At 39.3% G+C, this 23,444-nt stretch overlaps 1 protein-coding gene across 1 annotated transcript in view; it reads right to left on the bottom strand.

Moving 5' to 3' along the window:
* Positions 1 to 23,444, bottom strand: part of CTNNA1 (catenin alpha 1) — a 178,401-nt gene that overhangs the window by 144,792 nt on the left and 10,165 nt on the right. Inside the window, exons 2-3 of the mRNA XM_019924496.3 lie at positions 6,410 to 6,516; positions 4,849 to 5,044 (exon numbers count right to left, since the gene is read on the bottom strand). Coding sequence (XP_019780055.1) covers positions 4,849 to 5,044; positions 6,410 to 6,514 — 301 coding nt within the window. The 5' untranslated portion in view covers positions 6,515 to 6,516. The remainder of the gene's footprint in view (positions 1 to 4,848; positions 5,045 to 6,409; positions 6,517 to 23,444) is intronic.

The following is a 23,444-nucleotide window of genomic DNA, read 5'->3' as shown; positions in this document are numbered from 1 at the left end:
CACGGGCCCAGCCGCTCCGCGGCATGTGGGATCCTCCCGGACCGAGGCACAAACTCGTGTCCCCTGCATCGGCAGGCGGACTCTCAACCACTGCGCCACCAGGGAAGCCCTAAATAAATTTTTTTTTAAAATCAATATATGTATAAGGAATGAATGCTAATGGGTATGAGATTTCTTTTGGGGGTGATGAAAATGTTCTGTAATTAAATAATGGTGACAGCGGCACAATTCTGTGAATATACTAAAAACCACTGAATCATATACATTTTAAAAGGGTGAATTTTATGTTAAGTGAATTATATCTCAATTTCTTTTTTTTTAAGGTAAGATTCTCCACTAGTATCCCTGCATTTACATTTGGCAGCGGGGAGGAAACTCACCTTAAATTTTGGAAAGAGCCTTTTCTCACATAATTCTTGGAGAACATAGTCAATTACCTTCCTCAAACATTTAAGTGCCTATCATAGAACAGGCACCATGATAGCTGCCACAGAGAACAGTCACCAGACCAGCACAGAACCTACCCTGCTGGAGCCTAGAAAGGGGAAGACAACCAAATATTTAATTGTCACTGTGCTAAGAGCTAGGAAGAAAAAAGTATAAAGTAAGAATGACCTAATCAGGGAGGGGAACATGGGGGGTGGGCAGGATCCCAAAAAAGCACATCTCTATGAGGCACATGTATGCCTCAGCCCATATAAGGTAGTTAACAACTAGTTTGGGCTGACTAGCAGTACAATGAAATCCCTAGATCACAGGGGTTTGGAGGCCATGCAATTGATAATTGGCTCCCACCCACCACAGGAGACTCACCTGATCTTGAGGTAAAGTGACCCTGCATTTATGTATGTGAATGTTTTACCCACTGACAGTGTTACGATAACATTTTAGTGTACTCACAAATGTTTGTGTTTATTATTCATGTAATCAGGGGCAAATACAAAAAGAAAATTAAGTTATGCTGAAAAACTGCATGCATTCAAGTCTCTGGTTATTAATTATGACTGCACAGAAAGCACAGGACTTGTACAAACTCAAAAGATATAGAAGGTCCAATTTTTGGCTCAAAAGCATTATAAGTACCTAAATCGATTATTTATTTGAAAACAGTAAGCTCATATCTTTAATCCTAGATCAGAGGTCAGCTACCTACAGCCTGTGGGTCAAATCTGGCCAACCCCCTGTTTTTATAAACAAGTTTTCCTGGAATACAGCCATGCCCATTTGTTTATATACTGAATAGCTGCTTTCCCAACACAACTGCAGAACTCAGTAGTGTCAAGAAAGACCTTATCGCCAATAAGGTCTAAAATATTTACTACTTGAACGTTACCCCCCCCCAAAAAAAAAGCCAACTTGTACTAGGCAAAAGTAGCCCACATTGATTTGGAACAAAATAATCTTTTTATACATCCTTTAGGGACTTCCCTGGTGTTGCAGTGGTTAGGAATCCGCCTGCCAGTGCAGGGGACATGGGTTCGAGCCCTGGTCCGGGAGGATCCCACATGCCGCAGATCAACTAAGCCTGTGCACCACAACTACTGAGTCTGCACTCTAGAGCCCGTGAGCCACAACTACTGAGCCCGCGTGCCACAACTAATGAAGTGCATGCACCTAGAGCCCAGGCTCTGCAACAAGAGAAGCCACTGCAATGAGAAGTCCGCGCACCGCAATGAAGAGTAGCCCTGCTCGCCGCAACTAGAGAAAGCCCATGCCCAGCAACAAAGACCCAAAGCAGCCAAAAATAAATAAATAAAAATAAATAAATATACATCCTTTAGCAATTAAGTGTTCCAGTGGATAAGCAACAGACTTGAAATGCAAAGGATTCTAACTCTACTTAATAAGTCAATCTGCTATGGAGCGCTAGATAAATCATAACTACTCTACATTTTATATGCCAGTAAAATTCAGAGCAGTTAGGTCAGAGTTTTGCATAAGTGCTCAGAACGACTGAAAGCGGGCCTGGGAAAGGTTTTTGCATTAATTATCTTTCCCTACCCAATAAATTACCCCAAAGTTTGGTTGCTTAAAATAAATATTATTTCCCCAAGTTTTCTGTGGGTCAGGAATTCAGGGTTGATTGGGGCTGCCATCACCTGAAACTTGCCTGTAGCTGGGGGATGTGCTTCCAAGGCAGAATACTTATATGCTTGGCAATTTGGTACAAGAGACATCAGTTCCTTTCCACAAGACCTCCTGAGTGTCCTTGTAACATAGCAGCCAGCTTCCCCAGAGTGAATAACCCATGAGAAAGAGATAAGAGGATACAACACTCTTTTTATGACTTTGCTTCGAAAGTAAATAGTATAACTTCCACATCACATTCTATTCTTTATAGAACCAAGAGTCTCTAAGTACAACACACATTCAAGAGAATCAAAGTTAGACGCCACTTTTTAAACGGAGAGGTGTCAAAGAATCTGCAGATATATCAACATCACTTCAGGGTTTCAAATGATGAGTAAACAGCTTCAACAACATAACCAACAAGGTTTGGCTGACTAAAAAGGATCTGTGCTCAACCATTTTCATACCACATATTTTCTACTTATGATAGGAGAGAGGCTGCATCACCATTTGTTAACAATCACCAAAGAAAAAAGTAAGCCAACAGAAAAAAGGCAAGGCACTTCAGCTTTTCACACCTGATACAGTAACGATGATGACAGGCAGTTATATATTTGCTTTAGTTTTACTTTTGTTTTGTTTTGTCTTCCTGCAAGGAGAAGGAAAATTATGGTGACTAAATCATGAATAGATCAAAAATAATTACAAAGCTGGACTGGGACAAACAAGTATTTATGATTCAGAGCCACATAAAAGATTTTCTCAGATATAAACAAAAAAACACAAAGAAACAGAAATTTAGATATGCATTCATAATAGGGGGGTGCTTGGGGAGAGTGTATTATACCATGATTACTACAGATTTGTATCAGAGTAACTTCTGAAACAAGGAACATATACAGTGGGAAAAAAAGCTACTTACAATAATTAAGCTTTATTTTGAAAATAAATGTCTTAAGTCACTAGACAATGAACACTTGACCAAATTCACCTGTTAAGATTTTGAGTTTCATTAGAGGAGGCAAGAAGGCCTAGGAAACAAAACTTTCTGAGGTCAATGAAGTAACAGCTGTCCTGATTTCCTCAATAGGAAGCTCAAAAATTGTCCTGAATTGGAAAATTAAACCACTTTAAAGTAAATTCATTAAAAACCCACTCTACCAAGTTGATAGTGTCCTGCCAAAATTCAAGTCCACCCAGAACCTGTGAATGTGGCCTTATTTAGATATAGGGTCTTTGCAGATATAACCAAATTAAGATGAGGTCACACTGGGTGGACCCTAAATCAGTGACTAATGTCTTTATAAGAGGGAACTTTGCAACACAGAGATACATGGAGAATAAATACCATGTGACAAAAAGAGCCAGATATTGGAATGATGTGTCTATAAGCCAAGGAATGCCAAGGATTGCCAGCAACAACCAGAAGCCAGGAAAGAACATGGAACAGATTCTTCATCTGAGGCCCCAAGAAAGAATCAACCCTGCTGACGCCTTGATTTCAGAACTTCAAAAAAAAAAATTTCTATTGCTCTAAGCTACCAAGTTTGTAGTAATTTATTATGGCAGCCAGAGAAAACTAACACGTCCACCTAGCTAGTATTACGGAACTTAAGTAATCTCATCATTTGCAGTATTAAAATATTTATTCACAAACTCAGAACAATGGGAGATAGCATCTCCATTGAATGCACTGCTCTTTTTGGGTACTGTCACAGGGATGAATTTGACTTAAGATTCCAATGGACTTTGTACATTGCTGTCAGCCATCAGAGAGCCACTGAGGTTCTCCCAAGAGCCAGTAAAGCACATGCACAGAGCAGGAGGTCAGTTCACCTTAGATGATATCCAACAGCCGTAAAAAAACCTATGTCTTTGTTGAAGTCCTCCTGCTGGACCAGAAGTTTAACACAAAACTGCAGGTTTCAAGAAGTTAATCGTCCAGGTTTAAAGTCCTCTTATCATGATAACCAACAAGGACCTACTGTATAGTACAGGGAACTCTGTTTAATATTCTGTAATAACCTAAATGGGAAAAGAATTTGAAAAAGAATAGATACATGTATATGTATAACCGAATCACTTTACTGTACACCTGAAACTAATACAACATTGTTAATCAACTATATTCCAATATAAAATTTAAAAAATTTTTTAATAAAATAAAGTCCTCTTATATTGTGCTTATTACATCATAGCGATGACAGTTTTTCTAATAGTAACTACTGATAAGCTGTGGGTTACAATTTCACTTTTTACTACTTCTGAGTTTCCAAAAATAATGTTTCCCTTAAGCTCCATTTAAATTATTTTAAACTCAAGCCAGTGCAAATATGCATGGCTGATTTTACATACCAGTCTGACAGAATGAAGCGGTTTCTAGTGCTTTCTGAAAAGAATGGCTGGACATTTTTCCATTTTATCACCCTTACATCTTCGGCACAAACTAAGAGATATTACATAGGATGAAATATAAACTTCTGCCCCATTTATTTCCTATCAAATTGTGTTATAACATTTCTAAGACTCAACTATTATTTGGAACACCCAAGGGAACTGGATTCAGAGTCTCCAAAAAAGAAGTTCCTTTGTTAATCTCTCCTGATTAAAGCTTAAGCCAGTACAACTTAATACATCTCCACTAAGTGAATATTCATAGTTACCTGAGCAACTGGCAAGCATATAAGAATGAAAATACTGACCACAAAAAGTCACCTTTAAGGATTATTTTTCTAGAAAGGCCTGCCTCTCTCTATATAAAAAGCAATATTGACCTACCTTGTTTTCGAACATCTTCTACAGCAGCCACAAGCTCCTCCTTGAGAAACTGACTCTCCTTTGCAATTTTATCCCCCTTCTCCAAGAAATTCTCAGTTGCCTGTTCAACAGATGCAGCCAAAACATGGGCCTTCTTAGAACGACCTCTCTTCTTATTAGAGGGCCCCTTGCTATTGGTGTTTACCAGGGTTGTAACCTAAAAGTTTCATTTTTGAAAATTAAATTGTAGTCAATTAAAATTTAAAAAAAAACAGAAAGACTAACATCTTTAAAGGTAGCAAGAATAAATTATTCATAATAAAATGAAACATCACACTTATGAGATTCCACTAAGCATTAACAAATAACATACAACTCTCTCCATATTTAAGATATTCAGGAATGATACTCTATTTAGTTTCCAAAATAATTTAGCTATCTCAATGTGTAAGCTAAGAAATATAATGAATATTTTAATTCTTCAAACGTGATCATTAGGTTTTTAAACTTCATTTTACAAATTAAAAACTGGTAACAAACAAGTTACGTCTCTACTGCACGTCATCAAGAAGGTTAGAAAGAGGTTAACAATGAATTTATTAGATCTGCCTGGAGGTCACATTTTTCCATGTTTTCAACCTATGCAAAATGTTTTAAGATAACTTGCTTCTGAAATCTTTTCAGTGTATTCACACAAATCGCAATTAATTAGGAAAGGCCCTTAATAAAGAAAGGAACAATTGCCCAAAGCAGCCTACTGTGATGATGTTTTAAGTCCCAGACATTAACCATCATTAACACATATAATAATGATGACCTGTATAGGCTGAAGATGACTAAACATTTATTAGTGTAACGCGGTCCACAGAAGACCTGAGAGCTGCAGTAGATGGGCTCCAAGAAAGTAAATATTCTCGAGTATTACCACCCACTCCTACTTACTTACTTATAATACTAGTTTATATTTATGAGCTAGAATGGAGTTTTTTAAAAAGATAGCACATGCCATTACATCTCAGTTTCATGCTAGCACAGTATCTGTCTGTCTGTCTCTCTCTCTCTCTCTCTCACACACACACACACACACACACAGAGGAGTAAAATGTGCCAAAACACTAAAAGTGCATAGCTAGTTGCTAACAGTTAATGAAATGTCATCACACTGTGATATTTGTACTTGTAACAAAACATACCAAACCTACACTCTCAAGTTAAATGACCTGTTAATCAATCCTAGACAACAAAAGGTGTGTTAAGCAGAGTGAAGAAGCTTAACAGTCAAGGCTCTGCATCCTATCTTTTTTGGAAATACTTTTAAGTACTAGTTGCACTACATACACTAGCCCCTATTACTGCCAGTAAGACTGAAAAAATGGCAGCAAATGTGTTTCTAAAGGGCTAAATGAATCCACACATCAATATTTAACTATTAGCGGAGCCAAACTGCCTCATTACTATCAGCCTAAACTCAACCACTCAAATTAAGGCTTTGAACTAAATAACCTTGCCCTGTGTTTATTACCTGGGCCCATTGCTATGGAATCATGTTACAACAACTACGTATTTGTTTGCAGATTCTTACCTGGGTAACAAGAGGCTCCAGCAGTCTTTCAACTGCCAGAGTCCTGATCTCTAGACTTTTGGGGTCCCATTTGAAGTTTATGTTGCCTGCGTGGACAGCAGTCATTTCTGAAAGAGAAAGAGACAAGGTCAGGCAAGTATCAAACACAAACATGAAACATATAACAAGTCTTCTCCTACTTAAGGACTTTTATACCAGGAAAGCTACAATCACAAGATGAAAAAAATTCTTACCAGCCTGCACATGAGGGCCCATAATTCTTACAACCTCTTACACTTAAGATTTCGAGTTTACAAACATTAGGGCTACTGTAAGAGGGCATTCCCAAACACAGAGCTTTTCCCTTTTGGCTTCTCTGGCACCAAGACACTTCTACCTCGAGTTTTTCCACACTGACTTAGAATTAGGATGAAAAGCTAAAGTGAAAGAAGACTAATACAGAAGATTCTGGTTTTTCTTATTCCAAAATATTTATAGTACACTATTATCTAAAAGGTAAACCTCACTTCACTGTTTGATGGATTCTTAGAGAATATCTTCTCTTACTGTATTAAAACATAATGCTTAAGCCTACTGCCCTCTGCACCTACAGCTATTATCACTTGTAGCCAGAAGAAATTTCAAGTCACACACTTAGTCAAATATCACTGTATCAGTGTCAAGGTAAACTTCCATTAGACAGAGGCTTTAAGACTAAGGGAAAAAGACTTCAGCCAAAATACCAAGCAGCTGGTGTTTGCTTCTAAAAGTAGTGCCTCAAAGATTAAAGAAAAACCAGAAAACCAGGTGAGACATGTAGCTGAAGTAAACACTAAAACTTTCCAGACAACAAACTGTTCATAGAAATATAAAACCTTTTAGGGTGCATTTTTGTGAACAAGAAATTCTACCTCTCAATTTTTATTCTAGGAAAAATTAAGGTACATGTAAAAACTTGGATACAATGATGTTCACATCAGCACTGTATACAATCATTAAAAGCTGGAAACTACCTAAATTTCAAACAGATCACTGAATAAATCACACAACCAACCACACAAGGGGATACTGTGCTACTCTTAAAAAGCTATACTGACAAAATTCAGAAAAAAACAAAAATTAGTGTTCTCACTGCCCAGGTCTTCATTTCTATTAAATACTATTTCCTTAAAAAAAAAAAAAAAAAAAAGGCTTATTAAAGGTCTGATACATCCTGTTGCGCAGAAAGCAAGGAAAGACACAAAGACTAACAAGATCATATCAACAAGATACTAGAACCAAGGGCTCCATTGGCTAAATTCACAAGTTGAGTATCAAGAAGAATAACTGTAACTGCCTATTAGATAGCTATCCTACGACCACAGGGATCCTCAAAAGAAAGGGGATGGGAAGAGAATTTCTGTACCATAAATATAGAATAGAATTAGAAAATGACCATTTTGTAAACCCCAGTGGGATAACTGATTCAAACACGGATTATCAATGAATGTTAACACCATTAGGTGATAGGCTATTGGGGAACAGGGTATTTGTAAGGTGCCGAAGTACCACCTGAACAGGCTACTTACTAATTACAAAGCGGGGAGGATACACCTTTACAGTGTTGGGATCTAATAATCATCCCCTTAAATAACTAAACTTAGTATTGCTAATAATGCAACTCTGATAGTATATGCCTAACCCAATGAAATATGAAGTGCCCTATATTTCCTAGAAAGTACTCTTAATGAAAAAAAAGTTTTAAATGTTTTTCAAGAGCCTCTGTATTACTATAAACTGAGCAAAATTATCTGTGCAACAGCAAAATTAAAATTAAATGTTTAACCTGAGTCTAATGAAGCCTCTGCACAGGGATTCTAAGCCTTTTTCAATGTACGGATCCCCTTAGCAGTCTATAGACTAATGTTGTCCAATAGAAATATAATACAAGCCACCTATGTAATTTAAATTTTTCCAGTAGCCGTGTTAAAAAAGTAAAAAGAAACTGATGAAATTAATTTCAATAATATATTTTATTTAAAACAGTATATCTAAAATATTATCATTTCGTTATGTAATCAGTTTTTTTTAATTAGAGACATTTACATAAGTACTAAGTATTGGAAATCTGGGATGTGTTTTACACTTAAGGCACATTTAAATTCAAACAAGCCACACTTCAAGGGCTCAATAGCCACATGTGGCTAGTGGCTTCAGTACTGCACAGGGTAGCTATAGACCTTTTCTCAGAACTTTTTTGAAATGCGTGAAATATAATTCAAAGGATTACCGCCAAGGGGGCTTCCCTGGTGGCACAGTGGTTGAGAGTCCGCCTGCCGATGCAGGGGACACAGGTTCGTGCCCCGGTCCGGAAGGCCCATGAGCCATGGCCACTGAGCCTGAGCGTCTGGAGCCTGTGCTCCGCAACGGGAGAGGCCACAACAGTGAGAGGCCCGCATACCGCAAAAAAAAAAAAAAGGATTACCAAAGAAACACATATATTGAAATTTAGTTATAAAAATACTTTACAAATGTGTGATGCAGTAATATATATGCTCTTTATTAACACATTAAATAAGATGTCAAGCGACTTCCCTGGCGGTGCAGTGGTTAAGGATCTGCCTGCCAATGTAGGGGACACAGGTTCGAGCCCTGGTCCAGGAAGATCCCACATGCCGTGGAGCAACTAAGCCCGTGTGCCACAACTACTGAGCCTGTGTGCCACAACTACTGAAGCCTGCGTGCCTAGAGCCGGTGCTCCGCAACAAGAGAAGCCACCACAATGAGAAGCCCGTGCACTGCAACAAAGAGTAGCCCCCGCTCGCCGCAACTAGAGAAAGCCCACGCACAGCAAGGAAGACCCAACACAGCCAAAAAAATAAATAATTTTTTTTTAAAAATGTCAAGGGGCCTCCCTGGTGGTGCAGTGGTTGAGGATCTGCCTGCCAATGCAGGGGACACAGGTTCGAGCCCTGGTCTGGGAAGATCCCACATGCCGCGGAGCAACTAGGCCCGTGAGCCACAACTACTGAGCCTGCGCGTCTGGAGCCTGTGCTCCGCAACAAGAGAGGCCGCGACAGTGAGAGGCCCGCGCACCGTGATGAAGAGTGGCCCCCACTCGCCACAACAAGAGAAAGCCCTCGCACAGAAACGAAGACCCAACACAGCCAAAAATAAATTAAAAAAAAAAAAAAGTCAAGAAGTCTGATAACTACTTCAAAGTAATAATGAACACACACTTTTTCAAGATACATTACAATTGCTACATATATGAAAAGCACTGAGATTCCTACTAGTGGGACAAAGTTAGAGGTTCAACTGAAAACTGGAGTTGGTTTTCTATTGTTAATTAAAGAAGGAAATGCTAAATTCCTATTAACAACAAAGACAAAATTTTTCCAATTCAAATTCAATGCAGGTTAAGAAACCCTAACCTAGACTGTATTGCAAGTTTATATGAAGTATAGAAGTTTATAGGGGATACACATGCATGTTAAACAACACCATGAGGTAACAGACAAGTCCAGAATGTAAGGCATCCTACAAGACAACAGGACATTAACTTGTCAGAAAGTCAACATGGGGGGGTGTGGGGAATATTTCAGACTTTAAGGCTCAGGAGACATAAGAATCTAATGCAACACATGTATCTTGTTTGGATCCCAGTTTGAAACAAAAAGCTATTAAGAAGACATTTGCAGGGAAATTGGTAAATTTTTAATATTTATATTATGGAATTACTGCTCAATTTCATAGGTGTGATAATGAATTGTGGCTATATAGAAAAAGGACTATTTTTAGGAGATGCATGTTGAAATATCTAGGGGTGAAATGTCAAGATGATTGCAACTTTCAAATTCAGCGAAAGTAAAAATACATACACATAGAGACCAAGGAATTATGAAAAGATATTCATAAATGTTAAATTAGATGGAAGACATGTGTGTGGCTGGGTGTGTATATCTGAAATTTCTCATTTTAAAAATGGGGAAAATGTAGAGGTTTATGAGAAAATGTTCAAAATACATACTACTGAAGACGGAAAGGGGATTTTGAAAACAATATGAAGTATAACTGCAGGGGGATATATAAACCAAAATATTAACAATGATGTTACCTCTAAGATTTGGGGATTATGAGTGGTTTTAACATTCTTTTTTATAATTGTATTTTATGATTTTATAAAATGACAGATATTTAGAAAGTTATTTTTGTAATGAAAAAAAGTACAATCTTTATTTTACAAATTGTAAGGAGGACAATATAATCAAAAGGCAGGCTTGACCATCACTTAATCACTTTGAACTTGTTTCCTCATTTATAAAATAAAACTATCATTTACTTTTTAGAAAAAGACTATCAGGGACTTCCCTGGTGGTCCAGTGGTAAAGAATCCACCTTCCAATGCAGGGGACACAGGTTTGACCCCTGGTCGGGGAACTAAGATCCCACATGCCATGGGGCAACTAAGCCTGCACGCCACAACTACTGAGCTCTCGCGTCTCAACTAGAAGGCCTGAGTGCCACAAACTACAGAGCCCACACGCTCTGGAGCCCATGCACCGCAGCTAGAGAGAAGCCCGCGAGCCGCAACGAAAGATCCCTCATGCCTCAACAAAGATCCACTGTGCTGCAACTAAGACCCGATGCAGCCAAAAAAATAAAGAAAAGAAAAAAAATAATAATAATAGGGGTCTTCCCTGGTGGCGCAGGGGCTAAGAATCCTCCTGCCAATGCAGGGGCCACGGGTTTGAGCCCTGGTCCGGGAAGATACCACATGCCGCGGAGCAACTAAGCCCATGCGCCACAGCTACTGAGGCTGCATGTCACAACTACTGAAGCCTATGCACCTAGAGCCTGTGCTCCGCAACAAGAGAAGCCACTGCAATGAGAAGCCCGCGCACCACAACAAAGAGCAGCCCTGCTCGCTGCAACCAGAGAAAGCCCGCGTGCAGCAATGAAGGCCCAACGCAGCCAAAAATAAATAAATAAATACATACATTTATTAAAATAATAATAAAGAAAAAAAGACTATCATTGTCTTTAGATGGCTTTTGTGAACATTAAATTAAACAGACTGTGATCCGCTGAATGAGTCCACGCTAACATGAACAAAAGAGAAGAAAAGTTCCTCTGTAATAGGAAATTAACCAACAAATAGGGAAGGAATAACATATTTAGAAAAATCACCATTTAGGAAACATCATAATAATATTCAGGCAAGAATTATCAAAGAATGCTAAAGCAAACAGATGAAAAGTTTACTAAGAAACTGAGTACTTACATAGTCTCATAGTAACTCCCAACAGATTACTGATTACCAAGAGGGGAAATATAACTCTGTAGTACAGAAACCCGGCAAACACCACCTTAGCCAAGTGACAAAAATTAACATCCCTAATAATGGGACAAATGGACATCATGTACCCCCTGGTACAATGCACTGAGAAGGATACAGCATCACCTTCTGTGGTATTTCCTACCAATACTATCTAACCTCAATCTTGTCATGAGGAAACATCAGACAAACTCAAAGTGATGGATATTCTACAGAATAACTAGCTACAGTCTTCAAAAATGTCAAGGTAGGAAAAACAAAGATAGGCTGAGAAATTCTTCCAAATTAAAAGAGGCTAAAAAAGACATGAAAACTAAATGCAGTCATTCTGGACTGAAAATTGTATTAGGAGGGAAAAAAAATTGAGACAACTGATAAAATTTGATCAGGGACTCTGAAATAGATAATAAATAGTAATGTATCAATGTTAACTTTTCAAATTCCCGTCATTATATTGTAGCTATGTCCTTGTGACATGTAATGGGAATGATGTCTGCAACTTATTCTCATATGGTTTAGAAAAAACTAATGTATTAAATATATGCATATATACAGAGAAGAACGGAAAGTGGGAGGAAGAGTGGGAAGGAGAAGAAAAGAAGGAAGAGAGGAGAAAGACAAGGAACAGGGAAATTGAAGGGGAAATGAGAGACAGTATGGAGAAAAGGGAGGGGTAGAAGAAGAGAAGAGAAGGGAGGAGGAGAGGGAGAGAACAAGGGGGGAGGGGAGAGGAGAGGAGAGGGAGAGATGTCTTGAAATGTGGCTAGTGTAGCTGAGAATTGATTATCTTTATTTTATTTCATTTTAATTAATGTTAAATAGCCACCAGTGACTACCTTTTCGGACAGCACAGTTCTAAACCCTCTACAGAAAGCAACATCAGACATCTAAATCCTATATTTGAATGATGACCAGGACAAGGTAGAACTGCGCATGTCTGTGACCAGTACACTCCTAACAACTTTACTATAAAAAATATGTTTGTTAAAAAAAAAAAAAAAAAATATGTTTGTATCCTCTCCCATAAATGCATGCTTGAGGCACAAACAGGTAGACTCCTTTAGATATAGCTGAAAATATTACTGGAGGCATCATCTAAAAATTCTAGAATCGCTGAAGATGGAATGCCAAAAGGAATGTGGATTTGCTTAATCTGGTAACACAAAATGCCCATTTCCAGGGAATTTGTTTCATTTCAAGTGGGCAAATTTGCTCTCTACACTCATATTATATCAAGCCTATACTTTGGTTTTTAAAGGTTATTTGCCCACTAAACATCAGCCCAAGTGAGCAAACCCTAGGAGATGGGAGTCCTTTAGATTGCTACAGGACTGACAACAGCTCAAGCAAATGTCATCAAATGTCAAAGATAAGACATTTCAGAAGGAATGATTTTTCCCCATGGATCCCACATTTCTGTATCCTAGCATTCCAGCCACTGTATCAACACAGAACAGAAAATCTTTCAAAGGTTGCAGAGGGAAGGAGTCAAAAGACAACTTAAGTGAAGTTAGCTGCAAGAAGACATGTGGTCACATTTGGATTTTAATTATTAAACAAGTACAACATACAACAATTCACTTTCCCAAAGAAACACACCTTTTCATTTTTTTCTTGAAATAAAAAGCCTTCTTGAAAGGAGCTCAGGGAAAAGCACTTAGCCCAACCCCTGCCTGAGGAAAGGCACCTGGCCTGAGGACTTGATTACTTTTGAAAACCAGCAAACAAGATCCAAACACCATACACATGCATTCTTATGGTTTTAGAATCCATTGCTCAGGCCCAATGAGCAAAACTGGAGAGGATGAGAGTCCTGAGCTGAGAGAGAGACAAGGTCTCAAGCCACAGGGAACCTGCCGAGAAGAAAAGCTGTTTGGAGATAACTCAAAGAGGGAGCAAGCTGCCCAAGGTGAGCCTGGGAAGACTGGACCAGTCCAGCAACGGGGAAAAAGGCTTCAGACACTTGGAGAAAAATTAGGACTGCCTTAGAGAAAGAACAAGAGTCCCCTGATGATCTGTACACATGTTGATTGATAATAAATTTTAAATTATCAAAAAAACAGTCTTTTTGGTCTTTTGTTTTCCCAATTACAAAATAATTTCACCTTCTTATTAACTGGAAAAGAAGGCAGAGTGTAAGCACACTAATGAACTGCAAACGACCCTGACCTCTCTGGGTGTGGGGAGACCCACTAGGGACTGGTAAATGGGAAAAGCATGTGCCCAGCTTCCCATGAGCTCCAGGCAATCTTTATCATGCACACCTCTGGTTAGCAGATCACTCGATTTTTTAAGAGATCCAAACTTGCAGATTTTTACATTAAATCTCCCAACTTTAATGTTAGAAACTTGTTCCAAAAGATTTTACCACTGTATGGGACAAACACGTTTGCCCTGTTGGTCACCACTTTGCAATCACTAAACAAGAATTTGCAATCACTAAACAAGATTCTCCCCTGAAGTCCTTTCTGATTGATTCCACATCCCAGAACTCCACATCCTCTTAAGTACTGTCTCTGAGGAGGGAGGTGTTAAGGCAAAAGACTCAAATCACTCACTTCCATTGAGAAACTTGAAATATACTGACACTTGAAAACTGAGAACCCATTCAGTGTGTTTTCAAGTCTTTCAATAACCATGATGTAAGCAGACTGCCTTGTGAGGCATCTTTAATCAAAGGCCCCTCCAAGAGTGACACCAGATGTTATTAAACTATACTACAGAATCAAGTTATGCTCTTGGTGACCCCAACCCTACAAGGATTTCAAACAGCAGAGGTAGAACATTTAAAATTCTAATGAAGGGCTTCCCTCGTGGCGCAGTGGTTAAGAATCCGCCTGCCAATGCAGGGGACACGGGTTCCAGCCCTGGTCTGGGAAGATCCCACATGCCGCAGAGCAACTAAGCCCGTGCACCACAGCTACTGAGCCTGCGTTCTACAGCCCACGAGCCACAACTGCTGAAGTCCATGTGCCTGAGCCTGTGCTCCACAACAGCAGAAGCCACTGCAATGAGAAGCCCGTGCACTGCAAGGAAGAGTAGCCCCCACTCACCGCAACTAGAGAAAGCCCACGTGCAGCAACGAAGACCCAACGCAGTCAAAAATAAATTAAATAAATTAATTTAAAAAAAAAAAGAATACTGACCTCTTCAAAGTTTAAAAAAAAATTTAAAAAATAAATAAAATCTAATGAAAATACGTTCTCTGGAAAGAACATGGCTCCCGGAACCAGCTTCGTCATTTATTTATTCTCTGACCTTGGACAAGTGACCTCACCTTTCTGGATCCTCAGTTTTCTCATCTATAAAATGAAAGGGGTTGAATTCTAAGCTCCATGTCCTTCCAGCTCTGAAATTCTAGTATTCCCTTCATTTAAATGGTCTCTCAGTAGCCTCTGAAGTGTTTCATTGAACATAATTGATTTTTCCCAGGTTTAGCCTGTGGTATTCCTACCTGTATTTTAAGTTTTAACCTGATAACTATGCTTATGTTTCTTTATATGCCTTAAGTTGCTAGCAAGGTACTTTATGCAAAGATGCTTTATGCAGAGCAGACACAGTATTAGTTGAATTAAATTTATGCAATCTGATTTTGAAATATTTACAAGCCTACCAAGACAAAGTTCCTGCTTCAATCTTAGTCATAGCTTCTGCTTCTCTACAATTAATGACATTGTTTAAAGTAACTAAACAAATAACTTTTAAACTCTTGGCAATTTCTAGTTTTCCAATTAACTTACAGAGCACTCCTTCACAAGACCTATTACAAAACCTACTAGAGCCAGCCAACCTTAATGAGTTACAGCAACCTTAGGTTTTTCCAGGAGGGATCACGCTTAGTGGAATGAAATAAAAAGTTAAACTGTAGTTACTCAGTCTTCATTACCTTATAAATAGCAACCCTGGCTATAAAGCAAAAGTTCACTATAAATTCAGACAGGGGCAGAGATGTGGGCATGTGACTAGCAATATTCATGACAGAAAGAGAAATGGAGAAGCAACAAGCAGAAAATAAAAGCATAGTTCCATCAGAACCAAGGAGGCTGACTGTTGGCAAACTGTCTCATTTGTGCAAAGAGCTATATACCTTCTCCAAAAATATTAAATGTTCATTTACAACAGAATGGCCACATTATTCTTAAAATCTGTCTGCTCCAAAGCTTTAGAATATCCGCACCTAGCTACTAAATGCCAATTTTTTTTTTAAACAGCAAGGTTAAGTTAATGCAGTGTTAGAATGGTTCATTTAAATGCAAATTAGGAAATTTAGAAATTAAAGTACCCACAGTAACGTTAACTGTCACAGTGCACAAGATATAGGACTGTGGATTACTCAGGGCAGTCGTAGGGATGCCAGGTTGCATCTGCATTAAACAGAGTTACCACAGCTGGTGGAATCTCAACTCTCAAATCTCCCAGTTACTGTCAAAAAAAAAAAAGGTAACCTTTATAATTAAAACTCACTCCAGGGACTTCCCTGGTGGCACAGTGGTTAAGAATCTGCCTGCCAATGCAGGGAACATGGGTTTGAGCCCTGGTCTGGGAAGATCCCACATACTGCAGAGCAACTAAGCCCATGCGCCACAACTACTGAGCCTGCACTCTAGAGCCCACAAGCCACAACTACTGAGCCCGCGTGCTGCAACTACTGAAGCCCTCGCGCCTAGAGCCGGTGTTCCGCAACAAGAGAAGCCACGGCAATGAGAAGCCTGCACACCGCAACGAAGAGTAGCCCCCGCTCGCTGCAACTAGAGAAAGCCTGTGCGCAGCAACAAAGACCCAATGCAGCCAAAAATAAAATAAATAAATTTATATATTAAAAAAAAGCACAGATTCATGTAAACAAAAAGAAAACCTGTTCCCCTCCAACCACCACAAAAAAAAGCACAGTCTCTTTCTAATCACAAGTACAATATCATTGTCCAAGAAAAAAATGCTTAGCCTTGGTCAAACCTGAGAGCCAAAACACAATCAAAGTAAAAAGTTTCCATCTACAGCAGAATACTGGATTACATAAACCAGTGATCAACTCATATACAAATACATTTTATATCAGGAACTTATATGGCACATAGTACAAGTTGTCACTCCACTTCCAGGTATATATAGATCTATAAGAAAAAGGACACTTGGCTAGATCTTTATTATTTTTTTAAGATTATAATTATGATTACTTTTATTATTATAATTATTTTTTAAAGATAATTATTTTTAATCATAATAAAACATACCACCACTCTCATTTTGTTTCTTATCTTCTCTAGAGTACCAAAGGCAATGTGGAGGTACTTCCCTGGCAGTCCAGTGGTTAAGAATCTGCCTTCCAATTCAGGGGACTCGGGTTCCATCCCTGGTCAGGGAACTAAGATCCCACATGCCACTGGGCAACTAAGCCCGCGAGCTCCAGAGCCCGTGTGCCACAACTAGAGAGAAGCCCGCACGCCCCCACAAAAAAATCCCACAAGCCGCAACTAAGACCCGACACAGCCAAATAAATACGTATTTAAAAAAAAAAAAAAACAGGCAACAGGGGAAACACAGGGAACAACTGAATGAAAGAACTTCCATGCCACAAGCGTTAGGAGACACAATGATTACCAAGAGCACTAAGCAAAGGACAAAAGGTAAACCTAAAAAAACAATGTTCAGTCCACCATTTAGCCACTCAATCAGCAAATATTTTAGTGCCTTCTCTGTATAGACACTATTTGAGACCAAAAACTCTGCCTTCGTCAAACTACGCTGTAGTAACAGTATAAATAAGTAAACAAATAAGACAATATCTGTGCTAGAAAGAAAATTAAGCAGGATAATGGTAATGCAATTAGGTAGGGTCCTTCCAGGGCCTTTCTGTCTGGGTAACACGAGCTGAAATCTGAAAGTCAAGGAAGAGCCAATCAAGTGAATTATTTGGGGGAAGAGCGCTGCAGGCAGAGGTAACAGAGACAAGGCAGCATCTCCCAGGGCTTAGAGAATGCGGTGGCCAATGTGGCTGCAGCATAGAGCAAGAAGAGGTGAGAGAGATCAAGTGAAGGAAAAAACAAAAACAAGCTCCAGAGCTGCTGAAGTAACTGCAGTGTGGTCTGGATATCTTTGTTCGTTTACTTAGCTTCCACTCGACATGGTTGAGACCATCAACAAAGGAAGTGTTTAAGAGAAAATTGCACTAAGCCCTCTAACAGGCAACTGATTATGGATACACAGGAAGTGCCTGTTTCCATAAGAAACTGGATGACTCTGGTCTGAAAAACAAAGATGAAACCAGCATGTGGACTGGAAGCACAAGAGAAAAGAGACAAAGGGAGAAAAAAGAGGGTTTTGTTTTACAACAATGGGACTAAAAGGCAGAGAAACTTCTCACACAGCTGAGAAGTGCGCAGGAAGAAGAGGACTGTACTTTTCTTGGAGAGCCAGGAGAAAAGATGCCGGAACTTAACTAGAGTATAGGAAGTTACCCAGACTGAGTAAGAAAGCAAGAAAGAACTATCTCTAAAACTTGTAATGTATACCTTTGATGACCTAGTTTGTCATTCACTTGTCAATGACTGACCAATTACCACATCCTGGGGATCCTGCTAGGTGCCAGGGACACAAAGACTAATTAGAAATCCCTACCAGATCATCACAGCAATTAATTATTAAGTACAAAAGGAAAAAGTTGCCTTTAAATGGAACAATCTGGCAGATGCCACTTAATCACAAGTGTTTAAACTTAGCATCACCACCAGTAGAACAACCTGACAATCATTTCAATGCCCTGAGAAAAGTACATCATCACACATGTACTGTTCCTGCCAAAAGTGGCAATAATAAGACAAATCCAAACTGTGGACATTCTATAAAACTGGCTTAAACTCTTCAAAAGTGTCAATGTCATGGGGGAAAAAAAAGACTGAAGATCAAAACTAAAGAGATACAGGGGGCTTCCCTGGTGGTCCAATGGTTAAGACTTCATGCTCCCAATGCAGGGGGCCTGGGTTCGATCCCTGGTCAGGGAACTAGATCCCGTATGCCATAACTAAAAAGACCCCGCATGCCACAACTAAAAAGACCCTGCATGCTGCAACAAAGATCCCGCATGCCGCAACTAAGATCTTGTGCAGCCAAATAAATAAATATATTTTTAAAAACAATATAATTTGGAAAAAAAAAAAGAACTAAAGAAATGCAACAACTAAATGAGGTATGGGATCTTTTACTGATTCCTGGATTAAAAAAACTATGAAGGACATCACTGGGACAACTGGTGGAATTTAATATGAATATGGACTGTACATGAGATCAGTACTTCTGCGCATCTTGTTAAAAGGCAAATTCTGAATCAGTAGGTCTAGGGTAGTACGTAACAGTCTGAATTTCTCACAAGTTCCTAGGGAGAGCAGACACTGGTTCTTGGACCACTCTTTAAAAGAAATCATGTTACTATATCAATGTAAAATTTCTTATATAGTGTAGTTAAGTAAGGCAATGTCCTTACTCTTAGAAGTTACATGCCAAAAAACCTAAGGGTGAAATACTTGGTGTCTGCAGTCTACTTTCAAATTCCTCAGAAAAAAAGTTTATATAGAGTAATGGAGCAAATTTGAAAAATGTTAACAACTGATGAAACTAGGTAAACTGAAGAATCAAGTGCTCGTTGTATTACACTTTTACAACTTTTCTGTACGTTTGAAGAATTTCAAAAACAGCTGGGGGAAATGCTCACAGTATAGAATGGAAAATAGTTACAATAAAACAGAAAGTATAGAGTTGTACAGTGAACCACCAGTGCAAAGAGGAGCACCCAGGAGGGAATCCCCAATGGCCAGAGAGTCCTCACTGAAGATCCGATGTACTGGGAGGGAGGGAGGGCGGTTGTTTCAGTTTGTGCAAAGGGACGAGAGAACTTTGGCACCTTCCAAGAACCACAAGTGTAAATGAAAAATATAAGACAGATAGTGAAATGGCAGAAAATAAGGCTAAAAGATAAGCAAAGAAATTAAGAAGGCACTGGAAGTTATCTTTCTTAACTTGAAAATACCATTCTATAATACTTGAAAAATGCTGAAATGCACACCCCGCCCCAGAAAAAAACCCTCAAAGACAAAGGAGAAAACCCCACCTCTTACAGTAACCATAGTAAAGACCAAAAGCCAACAGCAAGTGCCTTCCTGGCCAGAGCAGCACTTTCCCAATCTAAAGGACTTCACGCACATGACCGCAGAGCTCAGTTCCTTAAACCCCACAAGGCTCGAGCCAAGCATTTTCCTCCCCATCTATTCCCCCTTGGCCTTCCTCATCTCCCCCTACCAAAGCTCCACCAAACCAGGTCCCCTAGAAGGAGACTCTAGGCCCCTTTCCTCCTCTTCCCTCCCCTCCTCTGCATCTTAGTAAATATCTCACTCTACTAACCCTTCCCATTCTCAGGGGTCTTCTCATTTCCAATCACTCTCCAGACAGCCCCAGTTATCACTGTCACGGAATCGACTCTCCTCTGAAAAGAACTTGGCATTGCTTCCCCACCACAGGCAGGATGAAGCGGAAACTCCTACAAACCTTACTCACAATGGCCTGCCAACCTCATCACCTGCCTCTACTCCAAACTCTTCTCCAGATAGTATAAGTCTCCAGACTTTTATATAATCCCTATCCTCTGCCCAGAGCACCCCTCCAGACTCTTCCATCTTCCTTCAAGGCTCACACAAATGTCCTCTGCTTTCATAGAAAGAGCTGTTCCCTCTTTTCTGGGTTCCCCCATCACTTTACAAGCATCTCTATTTCAGCACTTGCCACATAGCACGAGAACAGTGTGTCCATCTCCCATAAAGCTGAGAGCTCCTTTAAGTACAGAGATCATGCCTTTTTTGAGCATGGTAACTTTCATCTAACAACATTCTATAAATGATTAACTGAACTGGCTCGACTGTTTTTAGATTTCATCTAGCAACACCGATGTGTGTGCAAAGAAATCTCTCTCCCGTTATAGATTAGCAAAAAAAAAAAAAAAAAAAAAGGCAGGCTTAATAAATGCATTGTATTTAACTGAACCCTTCCCCCTGCAATTGAGATACAGCAAACTAAACACGACCTTAGACCCTAACTCAATAAAGATACCTAGAAAACATTACCTCTTTCACAGGTCTTAATGACACCAAAGAAGCTTAAATTTCTCTCAAGGTTGCCATCTTCCATTTCCTTGAGTTTTTTCCCCTCCTCCCAAGGGATCAAGCTCACATTTCACTTATCCACTTCTGTGCAAAATGACAGGTTTCTAAAGATACACTTCAAAGTCAGTCCAGAGCTTTTCTGAGAACATGATGACCCCAGGTCCAAGGAAGCAAGAAAATGGTAACAGATGATTATAAGAAACCTTTGCCAATTTAGAGATCCCCAGAACAGAAAACCCCCAAGAACACTGACTCGTCAGTAATAATAATCTACCCTTTCAGCTCTGCCTTCTTCAGTGCACTATCATTTTTCACAAACCATGATTAAGAGTCTAGATTAATACTGAAATATTTAACATAATGAAATATTCAACATACCATGAGAGAATAGTAACAATGCATCTTTGCTTGGAAACAAAGCACGTATCAGAGTTGCACAGGGCAAATGGACTATTAGCAAAGGCTCCTATCCTCCGTGTAACTTGAAATGGGTCACAATGAATGCATTTTCTGAGTTATCATAGCACTTTCAGTTTCAAGAACAGTCTGCAGTCTAACCTAATAAACCAGTATATGTAATCTGATAATTAACCAGGCTTTCAACACACTCTTCAAATCATAATGTCTAATACTAACAAAATAAAACATAGCAATAAAACATTTTCAAAATACAACTGATGAGCCACTTACTTATGACAGTATTTAATAATGAAATCTCAGAACAAGAAAAAGAAGGAAATCCACAGCTCAGTATAATGAAATGGAATAGCCAAAATGAAATAATCCAGAAAAGAACTACCCTTTAAATTAGCAATTAAGGAATTACATCAGTTATCTAACACTAAGATTAAATTGGATTAAATTACCTCATCACAAAAATTAAATGCAAATGATAAATTTTTTCTTCTGTAAAGCCCTCTAAGTCTTTTTTTTTTTTAATTCTTACAGATGATGGTGGGAATGTAAGTTGGTGCAGCCACTACGGAAAACAGTATGGAGGCTCCTCAGAAAACTAAAAATAAAATTACCATATGATCCAGCAATCCCACTCCTGGGAGTATACCCAGATAAAACTATAATTCAAAAAGATAGGGACTTCCCTGGCGGTTCAGTGGTTAAGACTCCGCGCTGCCAATGCAGGTGGTGCAGGTTCCATCCCTGGTCTGGGAACTAAGATCCCACATGCCACATGGAGTGGCCAAAAAGATTTAAAAAAAAAAAAAAAAAAGATACATGCATCCCTATGTTCATAGCAGCATTGTTTACAATAGCCAAAACATGGCAACAACCTAAATGTCCATCAACAGATGAATGGATAAAGATGTGGTACATACTCGGCCATAAAAAGAAACGAAACTGAGTTATTTGTAGTGAGGTGGATGGACCTAGAGTCTGTCATACAGAGTGAAGTAAGTCAGAAAGAGAAAAACAAATATCGTATGCTAACACATGTATATGGAATCTAAGAAAAAAAAAAAGTTCATGAAGAACCTAGGGGCAAGAGGGGAATAAAGACACAGACCTACTAGAGAATGGACTTGAGGATATGGGGAGGGGGAAGGGTAAGCTGTGACAAAGTGAGAGTGGCATGGACATATATACACTACCAAATGTAAAACAGATAGCTAGTGGGAAGCAGCCGCATAGCACAGGGAGATCAGCTCAGTGCTCTGTGACCACCTAGAGGGGTGGGATAGGGAGGGTGGGAGGGAGGGAGACGCAAGAGGGAAGAGATATGGGAACATATGTATATGTATAACTGATTCACTTTGTTATACAGCAGAAACTAACACACCACTGTAAAGCAATTATACTCCAAAGACGATGTTAAAAAAAAAAAAAAACTATCTCTGAATGGAAGCATTGGGTTTAATCAGTTCTGAATTTGAACAGTCTCTTTGTTTCTCTGTACCACTAGAAAGAGTGGTGTGTTGAGCAAATATTGTTAATATGCCTGAAAGTCTACCTTCAAAGTCTCTACAGAGGTTTAACTGTATATAAGCCAAGGGTCACCCTTAGGATTCTGGTTTTAGTCCATTTTATAAAACTAAGACTGTAGTGTCCTCTGTATTCTTTTAGTGTCATCTAAATAAAGTTCTAACTAATATTCCCAAATGTTATGTTATCTTACAGGTGAAGGGCAATCACAGGTTTAAATGAAGGCAAACTGTAACCATGCAGGCCGTTCTTTTTTTTTTTTTTTTTTTTCCAGTACGCGGGCCTCTCACCATTGTGGCCTCTCCCGTTGCGGAGCACAGGCTCCGGACGCGCAGGCTCAGCGGCCATGGCTCACGGGCCCAGCCACTCCGCGGCATGTGGGATCTTCCGGGATCGGGGCACGAACCCATGTCCCCTGCATTGGCAGGCGGACTCTCAACCACTGCGCCACCAGGGAAGCCCCCCTCTCATCTTTTACTACAATGGGACTACTAAACAGATGACAAGAAATTTTAAAAATCTAATCACACTACTCATACAATACTTGCTCCAAATCTTTGTTACAAATATTTAGAATGACACTCAAAGTTGCCTTGCAAACTGTATTTACCTTATATGCATTGCTCCAAACTTGCAGCCAGTGAAAAAGCACAAA

This window comes from Tursiops truncatus, chromosome 3, assembly GCF_011762595.2.
Source record: "Tursiops truncatus isolate mTurTru1 chromosome 3, mTurTru1.mat.Y, whole genome shotgun sequence".
Classification (NCBI taxonomy): Eukaryota; Metazoa; Chordata; class Mammalia; order Artiodactyla; family Delphinidae; genus Tursiops; species Tursiops truncatus.
Note: the sequence above shows the minus strand (reverse complement) of the source record. Positions and strands in the feature narration are given on the sequence as shown.